The sequence below is a fragment of the Mastomys coucha genome, chromosome X (assembly GCF_008632895.1).
Source record: "Mastomys coucha isolate ucsf_1 chromosome X, UCSF_Mcou_1, whole genome shotgun sequence".
Lineage (NCBI taxonomy): Eukaryota > Metazoa > Chordata > Mammalia > Rodentia > Muridae > Mastomys > Mastomys coucha.
Genome location: NC_045030.1, coordinates 123,389,014 through 123,399,131, shown reverse-complemented (window position 1 = coordinate 123,399,131; position 10,118 = coordinate 123,389,014). Strand labels below are relative to the sequence as shown.

The following is a 10,118-nucleotide window of genomic DNA, read 5'->3' as shown; positions in this document are numbered from 1 at the left end:
TAGCCCATAGCACACTATCTAGCACACAGCACAGGTCAATTACTAATGGCTAAAATGTACTCACAAGAAATGCAAACAAAGCCTTTTAAAACCAAAGCGCTCTTTTCAAGGCATTTCTCCATGCAGACCTAAAAAACTGAAGTAGCTGGTTGTGAACCTGTCTCCCAGGGAAGTGAATTTGCAAACCTAGTTCTTTAATTTCTCCTCCTACAATACTTGTCTTCCTTCCTGTCCCCTGTAAAACGTTTATGATAAAAGCTTTTTAAATGGATCCAGATCCAGATTAATTTCTTCATCTGTTTACTGAGTACATGCTGCTATTCCTTTACATGTTTTCCACATGATTCTTCATGGGAAAATAAAATGTATTATCTACAAAAGACCCTGGCATTGAGCATGGTCTAAAATATGGACTGAGGATGTAGAAAATTTAAATATAACCAGTAGGAGTTGGACTGCCTAAACAATTTCTTAGAATCTAATCATTTCTGACAACTAATCCTTGGCTTTTTATAGATGTGAAGGCCTAGTTTACTAATAATGTATTTCGTGGTAACTTAACTTAATTAAACTTACTTATGCTGAGAGCACTCAAAGGTTCTCAGCCAAGCTAACTAACTTCTAAAAACCTGGTGCTGAGTGAGAAAAAAAATCCCTTAATAGCAGTCAAGGGAATACAATATGCTTAGGTTACAGTAGAGCACCTGGTGCCCAGAGGCCACACTTCTGTGTAAATGAATGAATTAAAAAGGGAAAAGGAGAAGATTTAAAGCTTTAGGATGCACTGTGAGAATTCCAACTGGTGTAATACAAAATCAATAATTAAGCACTTATTACATATAACTATGGCATCATTAAATTATGCCAAAGATGCAAAGCATATCTATATAATTTAAAAATAGTGTTTTGTAACAAGTAGGTGTTCTATAAAATAAGCACTTAAGAATTTTATATGTGAGACCTTTAAATCTGTCAGCAATGGCACTGGTACTAATATTTAGAAAGTCTATGTTTGCTATGTCAAATATCCAAATGTTTATGAGAAGGGATTTATTGATGAACAGACTAAACGTGAAAGTCAAGAAAATACTCATAATCTAAAGTAAAGGTGAGCCACTGTTTTTATACAGGATATAACTCTGCTGGCTAGCCTTTAACTTGCTATATAGCCCAGGCTGGTCTCATACTCACAAATATCTACCTACCTTGGCATCCTACTACTAAGGGCATGTACTACCACACCACCTAGTTCTTTTTGCTAACTTCCCTCCCACTTAAGAGTTTTCATTCATTTCAAAATAAATCAACTGTTATATTGGGGGTTCATTAGTGAATGATTAATAATAAAATAACTAATGTTTATAAAAAGGCTTTTTCTCTTGTAATTTTAAACTTAGTCTTCTAATGGCTACTATAGTAAGAAATGCTGTTGGTACATCTGATCCTCAAGCAGGAAGAATATCAATTATCAGTATGAGATAGAATAAATCTGAACAGAGCTCTCTGTTTTTACTTTTCATTGTAAGTTTTATGAAAACATGCTATTTCTCAAAAATGTTTAATAATCCATTGTATTAGAAATTATAAGGTAATCCACTTGTTGTTAAGCATCTATTGCAAAGGAAGTGTGTGAAAGGTGCTATTTGATAGAAAAACATTTTACACTTGGGGTATATCATCCTAAAATGCAAATACACCATTAGTATAGACAGGATACATGGTTGTATGGTAGTTCTGAAAACTGCAAATACTGGTTAACAGAAACAGCAGAATATAAGTAACATCAAGAGTCTCTAAGAAGATCATTTTAGTAGCCATCAAATAGCACAAGAAAATATTTTACATTATTTGTAAGGAGGGCACCCAGAATGAGTGAAGTAAACAAAGAAATTTCATACCTAAAAGTTCAGTTCTTTTTCCCAATCAACTATAATGATGATACTTACCAGCTTTCTATTATAAGACTGTTGGCCTTTGATGAGGTTCTATAAGGGCAACTACAAATAAGGTAAGAAACGTTCCACCTCAAACACTTTAACAAATAACCTATGTTTCTCATAAAGGCTATTCTCGTTATGATTATACTATTATTTTAAAGTAGAATATGTTCATTTATAAACGGTATGCAGGCATATATCAGTGTAACTGTTTTGCTGTTTTCAGTGATTAAGATAGTAACAAGGTAGTAAACTGATAAGAAATGTTGGCAACTGAACAATGGTCAGGATTTATCTGATAAAGAAAAAATGGGAAAAAGTTTATAACGTACTCTCTATAAGGATATGGACTCATGAATATATTCCCTTATGCTCATTTTCCATTTATAGGTAAATTTCTCAAATTGTTATAAAACTATATTTCCTGTATACAACATGTTCTAAAAAAGAATACAGCTGGGCGGTGGTGATGCACACCTTTAATCCCAGCACTTGGGAGGCAGAGGCAGGTGGATTTCTGAGTTCAAGGCCAGCCTGGTCTACAGAGTGAGTTCCAGGACAGCCAGGGCTACACAGAGAAACCCTGTCTTGAAAAACCAAAAAAGAAAAAAAAAACAGAGAGAATACATTGTTCAGTAACTAAGCCTAGTCATTATTATGTAGTATTTCAAATAATGTTGTTCAGACAATACTTTTCATTAAACCTTCACATTGTCAATACAATATATTATCAAATATAATTATTACTTTATACAATAGATCTCTGTTAACTTATGTTCCATAGCTACCCTAAATTGTATAATCCTTTGGCAACTATTTCCCTAATCTTCCCCCAACTACAACAACAATAGCTAGTTGTTATTGTCAATTTGTTATAATGTAGAGTCTCCTGGAAAGAAGGAAATCTATGTTGAAGAATTGACTCAATAGGGCTAGCTTAAAACCATCTCTGGAAAAAATCTCTTGTCATTAGTCAGCACAACTACTTTATACTGGAAAAATGGGGGGGGGTAAAAAGGAATGGAAACTACTTGTGTACACAAATAGAAGAATCTGAACATGAAAACAATAACAAGATGCATAAAAGTCCAGTAAGTACAGAATCTAAAAGCAAGGGAAATGTGGTAGTAGAGACCCATGAATGTTCCCTTCAGATCCTTTCATTTTATTCAATAAATTAAGCAACAAAGTCATTGGGAGAGAATTATAGGGAAGAATTCTAACATTTCAGCAGCAAAGAGATGAAATAGTCACCAAAGTGCATAGGTGTAAGAAGAGTGTAGAGATTTAAATTGACTAAGTAAAGCAGAAGTTCTTTTTTTTTCATTCATTTATTTATTCATTTCACATTCTCATCAGTGGCCCACCCCCACCCCTGTCTTAACCTGTGAGTTGTAACTCTTTGGGAAGTTGGTTGCATATCAGATATCTTGCATATCAGATATTTGCATTATGATTTATAACAATATGAAAGTTGCAGTTATGAAATAGCAATGAAATAATTTTAAGGGTGGGGGTCAGCACAACATGAGGAACTGTATTAAAGGGTTGCAGCTTTAGAAAGGTTGAGAACCACTGGTCTAAAGTCATGAAGACCCATGTTGTGCTATTGGAAGGGAATCGGTCTCAGAATTATTACGGGTATACTGGATATGAATGGGCAAAGCTAGTCTTATCTGAAGAGAAATGGAGGAGCAATGGATCTGGGGAAAAGGGGAGGTGGGGAAGGGATTGGTAAGAATGGAGGGAGAAAAGGCTGCATTTGGTATGTATTATATGAGAGAATAAAGATGTAGATAGATAGATAGATAGATAGATAGATAGATAGATAGATAGATAGATAAGATGATGAATGGATAGATGGATGGATGGATGGATGGATGGATGGATGGATGGATGGATGGATAATGGATAGACAGATAGACAGAGCTAGCGAAGGCTAGAAAATGGGCAGAAGAGCAGTTGGGAAGCAATCTTATAGCCATGAGAAATAACTATAGGAAGGATTGTTAAAGCAAGGATTCAAAACAGCTAGTAGATGAGTAAGGACATGGATACAGAAGCTGAACCAATATGATCTGACTACAACTAATATTTCAATGAAAAAAGGTGTGGAGTAGGAAATGGCCCTGTACTGTTGAATTTAAAGGAACCTGGGTAAAGCAAGGGCACTGAACCCAGAAGGCACTGTCAACACTGTAAGAAGTACTAGCCAACTCATCAACATCTTAAAGCTATAAACATAACTGTTCAGTGAAAGAGAGAAAAATGAGAAGGACAGAAAATGTTATTAACAAAATAATCTCAAGGAATGTTTCTGGTTTTGTTACTATTATAATCATTATTAATAAAGACAGGACAACAGAGGAATAAACTCATTGAGAAATATTAATAATGTAAAATGGAATAGGGCAGGTTTGATAAAGGAAGGGATGCTATAAATGTTATTGAATTCTTCATATAAAATGCATGTTCATACATCAGATTAATATGTTAAATTTACAAATCATGTTTTGGTATCTCTAAAAGAGATTTGGTCAAGCTAACCAATGTGAGATTACCCACTGTTTCATTTATCCCTTTTCCAGATTAAAAAAAAATCATTGAATAATCTATATATTATACTTATTATTTAGAAATAGTTTAGATTGCACAAAAGGAAAGATAAGATATACACTACAAAATATAAGTTGTATGACTGTTGCTAAGGGATAGTGTTAGGGTAGGGGTTAGGGTTTAACTGCTTGGTTCCAATTACCTTATTGTTGTTTGTTTTAAACTGTACCTTCCCAACTGTATTTCTTGTACTCAACAGACCTTGTAGACTTAGGCTCACTTTGTTTTCGACCAGCAAGCATGCAAGTAAGTTAATTGAAAAATTGATTTGTTATGTCACAAACTACAAAGTACTAGAGAACAAAAAGAAATAAATCTATTCCTAATTTTAGGCACTATGACTAGGACAGACATTCTAGCAATCAAATAAAAGTACAATCTCAAATATTTGTGAAAATAATATTGTTATCTCAACAAGGTTTAGGTCTGTTGTTTATGTGACATAAAACCTCCCCACAAACATTCCTCTTTAAGATGCAGCATTATTCTGGACACATGTAGTTTAAAATGACAATGAAATTAGAGGTCAAACTCACCATCATTTTCTCAAAGAGGTCCAGAACTTCCTTTTCAGATAAAATCAGAGATCGGTCATCATATAAGATCTGAGCTGGAGGAATCTCACTCATTGCAACTTGAGAATCAGTAGGATGTTGAATAATAGGTTTTTCTTTTTTGATGGCAGATCTTCTGAAACTTGTAATTCGGTCACGCTAAAAACAGAGAAAAAGAAAAAAAAAAAAAGCCCTAAGAAAAGAATCAGGAGCCATGAACAAGAAGAATGAAAGCATCTAAATGGCATTTAGTATAATATATATTATTATTGTCTCTTGACAAAATGTTAGTGTAAGCAGCAAGTACTAGTTAGAGGTTGGACTATTTTGTAACCTTGAAGTAGTTCTTGAGCTTCAGAAGCCTAGGGGTGAGAAAACATTCCTCGAAAGTAAAACTTAGTCACTTGTCATTTCTTTTTTTACACAGAAAGTAAGTGAAGAGACACTTTGGTTCAAAATCTTGTGGTGGTTGTTTTGGGGAGAATGAGGCTTTGGTGGCAACTTCAGTGCTATGGAAAGGGAGAATGGAAATGGAAATGGTAGCAAACTCAAAGGGAAACTTAGGGCAATGTTTTTTCTGCTGCATACTGTAAAAACTGTGACAAGTATATATGAATAACTGTCATTTTAGCAGTTAACTAAACTGAATACCATGGAGTCTGAAGACAGACACAGTGAGTGTAAATCCAAACTGGAAAATCACTAACTCAGATTCAGTCAGGAAAAGAAGACACCTTCTCACTCACTGTTTCCTCCTCTTATACTGTAGGTCACTGTGAGAGCCAAATACGCTTGGTGGGTGTTGATTCTATTAAGTATTGTTATTACCATATTCCTCACCTTTTTCTTTCCCAAATCATTGCCACCAGTAGGAAGTAAAATAAAGCTAAAGCACTCATTCCATTTGTTGAATACATAAACAGAAATATTTTCTTCTTCCTTTAGCTGATGAACTCACTACTTTACAGGTATTTCCTTTAAACTATTGATACCATGTACAATCTAACAATTAGCTTGCTCTTTCATACCAAGTGAGTCAAGGACTTTAGCTGCTTGTCAACAGGCCATCTGATTTAAAAATCACCAAATATTTGACATCAAACATTAGTAATATTCATAAAACTGAAGACAACTCAGTTTTATTCAGGTGTCTGTTAGGAAGCACATGCAATGTCATCAGGTTACAAATACACAAACAGGCATGTTAGCTATGAGGACAGTGAATACGCACTGCTATGCTACCACAATCCTTTTAAACAACCTTAAGAATATGAAAGCGTTCCAGACATTATTACAGTTTATGTTGGTTGACCCCCTAAGAGAACATAGTCTTTAGTCTTTATTTTATTGGTTGAAATAATGGGTGTTCTTTTTTTTTACACGTGTACTTTGAAGAAAGCAGTTTTAAGCAGCTTACTTGGGATTACAAAAATTATTTGAGTACATGGTTGCTTACAGAGAGATTATAGAAACTACAATATTTTAGAGCTGGGAAGAAAAATGAAATGCCATCCAAACCAACATCCTCAATTCACAGAACAGGTGACTCCCTTAAATACATGAGTCCCTGGTTCTGATCTCAGTGTTCTCATTACAATTATTTCTTTAAAATTATTTGAACTGTATTATTAAATGTTGTGTTAACTCTTTGAGGAAAGTTAAGTTGGTTTAGATAAGTAATCTCTTCACACAACTCAAGAAAAAAAATTTAGCAATCCCAAATAAACTGAGTCAAATTTTACTTAAAGATATAGTGGACATGAAAGCATTTAAATATGCAGTTGGCCATTAAATTAACATATCTTTTCTCCATTCACTTTGCACCACTTAAAAGTATTTATACTGAATATCAGCCTTAGTAACATACAGACTTGAGCTTTCTACACCTTTCGTTTTAATGTAAAAAAATGGCTTTTTATTTCAGCTACATTTTGGTAAGAAAATGAAGTTAAGTTACACACCTTTATTTCCATAAAACAGTAATATGATCTTACATTTTTTGTTGATAGTAAGTTCATATAAAAACTTGAAACTGTTTTAAAATATCATTGAGGAATGTTTAGGTATAGAGAAAACATTTAAATCTTAGCTTGTAACTTTTAATAAGAATTACTATGGTAGTCTGAGCTCAAAAATGTATAAGCTTTTTAAATTCAATAGTACATATTTGATTTGTAAACAAATTCTTCTAATATCAGAATTTAATATACTCACAATATATTTATCTACCAATAGAGAAAACAGCCATGATTTTATAGTGCATATATATATACCAAAGTATTGTTTATTATATATTACCATGATAAAAGCATAGCTCGAATCTGACCCAACTATTTGGGTAATTTTGGGGCAGTTGTTCCTTTTTATTGAGGTGGAGCAGGGCACTACATAGCCTTGGCTAATCTAGAACTTTCTACATATACCAGGCTGACCTCCAAGTGGAAGCAATCTTTCTTCAGTCTCTGAAGTGTTAGATTTACAGGTATGTACTACTGTGCCTGGCTGCAATTGTTTATGTTAATATATGAAAAGGGGAAATTGCTCTATTGGCAAAGACCCTATTCTGTTCTATTTTTTAAACATTCAGTCACTTTATATGTTGCATATGTATGCTTTAATGTCCACTTTTTAAATAAAAATGTAACATGCATAAGCAATGCAATAACATGCTTCTCACACCACCTTACCACATCATCTGCCAAAGTTTTTATTTGAATGTTCTATTAAAACCAAAAAGAAACAAACAAAAGAAAATAAGTCAGAAAAGAAAAATTCATAAGTCAAACAAGACAACAATAAAAGAAATTCAATGTTTCTCATCTTTTATCAAATTAAATTATCAAAAAATAAAATTCAACAAACAATACATCCATTACAAAATGGAAAAAAAATATGGTAGAAATTATAAATGAAGGTTTGGCTGGAGGGAGGGTGATCTATTTGATTTTAAATGTGGACACTAAGATCCAACTTTCATATCTATATCCGATAGTACCACAACAGTATTAAAATACTACAAAGCAGTAAGCAAAATTCTTTTCCCTCACAGTCTTTGAAAAGGTTCTGTAATGAATAGCACCTTAAAGATTATGAAATTACAATAAAACACAGTAACTATTTCACATATAGCGAACATTAATGAGTAAAATGTTAAAATGTAACAAAACTAACTATTCAATAAACTTCAGGATTCAGAAGATAATTCGAAATCTTATAATAGCATGCAATCAGTATAAAGTCAAGATTTAACTGTATTAAGTATAGCCACACATCTCTTCATGATGATGTTATATCTAAAGAAACGCATAATAAATGGCATCATTATATAAATATCAGAGTACACTCAAGCAAACTAGGATGACACAGATAATATACTCTTGCAGGGTCAGCATCACATGTTCAGTCCTTTCAGACTTGTTTCATATTCTGTTTCTCACAGAAGAAGCTGAATAAAGTGTATCTAGTCATAGATATTGGCATGAATTTTTACTAAGTAAAATACACATCTTTCACTACAGAGGATTGCATTGGGAATTTTCAGTAAGTCAAAACTGCTTGGTCTCACAATCTCAGGAAATTGCCTTCAATTACTACTATCCACTCTGTGCTATTGAAAACCATCCTAACCTAGAACAACCATAGCAAATGTACTAGTGGATGTATGGATCTTTTTGTATTTTGAAAGTTTCAATTCCCTCAGGAATCTAAACTTCTCCTGTACTAAATCATCATATAACTCAATAAATCTTTATTTCCTTGGAGGGAGGAAGAGGAGCTTAGAAGGTGGCTTAGTAGGGAAAGTACTCACTGAATAAACATGAAAACTTGAGTTTGAAACACTATAATGCACCGTAAGCCAAGAGCAGTACTGTGCACCTATAACCCCACTACTCCAACAAGATGAGACGCTGTGACAAGAGAATCCATGAAAGCGAGTGGGTTAACTGCTCATGCAGAAAGGAACAACAAAGAGGACCTGGCTCTCATGCAGAAAGGAACAACAAAGAGGCCCTGGCTCAAACTAAATAAGGAGGTGAGGGCTAAGAAATACCCAAAGTTGTCCTCTGATCTCCTCCACTCACCCACAAACGTGCTCTGGCATGCAAGCACACACACCACACACACATACACACACACAAATATATACATCACACAAAAGCACAAAAGATTATAAGGGGGGTCATTTAAATCAAAACTAAAGCAATCTTTAAAAAAAAAATCAATTCACCATAGAACTTTCTCCTCCAACTCTTTTCTCTTGAGTTTTCTGGTGAGTTATCGAAAAGTTTCATGCACAGTGATAGATGTGACCTGAAGTGACCCTAATAACATCTGACATGAGGCTGTCCATCTGCTTTAAGCAACTTCTGCTTTCCTTTTCTTCCATTCCTTTGAGGTTATACAGTTATGGCTGAAAACATTTACATTTCCAAATCGGGAATATAAATTAGAAGAAAAAAAAATATTTGCTTTAGTCAAATTCCTATGTTAAGACACATGTATGTCAGAAATGCTTCAACACTGTTTCTCAATTAAACATATGATGACAATTTAATCAGTAGAAAGAAGGCACAAGAAAAATAAAAATGCTACCTATCTTCTCACTTGGTTTTACAGGAAGAGTCTAGAATCTTCTCACATTTCTCTACTTTGAATCAATATTCTTTATGTTCACAATAGGCCACATAATATGGACAATTAAAGTTTGGTGAAATTTAAGATAATCTAAGCAAAACGTCTCATTTTACAAATAAGAGTGTACCATTTATGGTAATGATATCCCTGCATTCCATTTTCTATGCTGAAGACTTCTACATTAAGTCACTCTCCATTTCTGATAGCCTAGCAACAGACGGTTCAGTAACACACACACACACACACACACACACACACACAGAGAGAGAGAGAGAGGCAAGCACATAAACACCAAACCTAATTTAAGCCACCATCTGCTCTTACCTAGATTTCCTTAGTAACCTCCTAACTTGTCTCTCTTAGTCTACTTTTGTTC

The 10,118-nt window shown here is 33.9% G+C and overlaps 1 protein-coding gene across 1 annotated transcript in view; it reads right to left on the bottom strand.

Moving 5' to 3' along the window:
* The window catches only part of Diaph2 (diaphanous related formin 2), a 555,303-nt gene that overhangs the window by 495,148 nt on the left and 50,037 nt on the right, over positions 1 to 10,118 (bottom strand). The window contains exons 2-3 of the mRNA XM_031375373.1: positions 7,795 to 7,827; positions 5,090 to 5,266 (exon numbers count right to left, since the gene is read on the bottom strand). Coding sequence (XP_031231233.1) covers positions 5,090 to 5,266; positions 7,795 to 7,827 — 210 coding nt within the window. The remainder of the gene's footprint in view (positions 1 to 5,089; positions 5,267 to 7,794; positions 7,828 to 10,118) is intronic.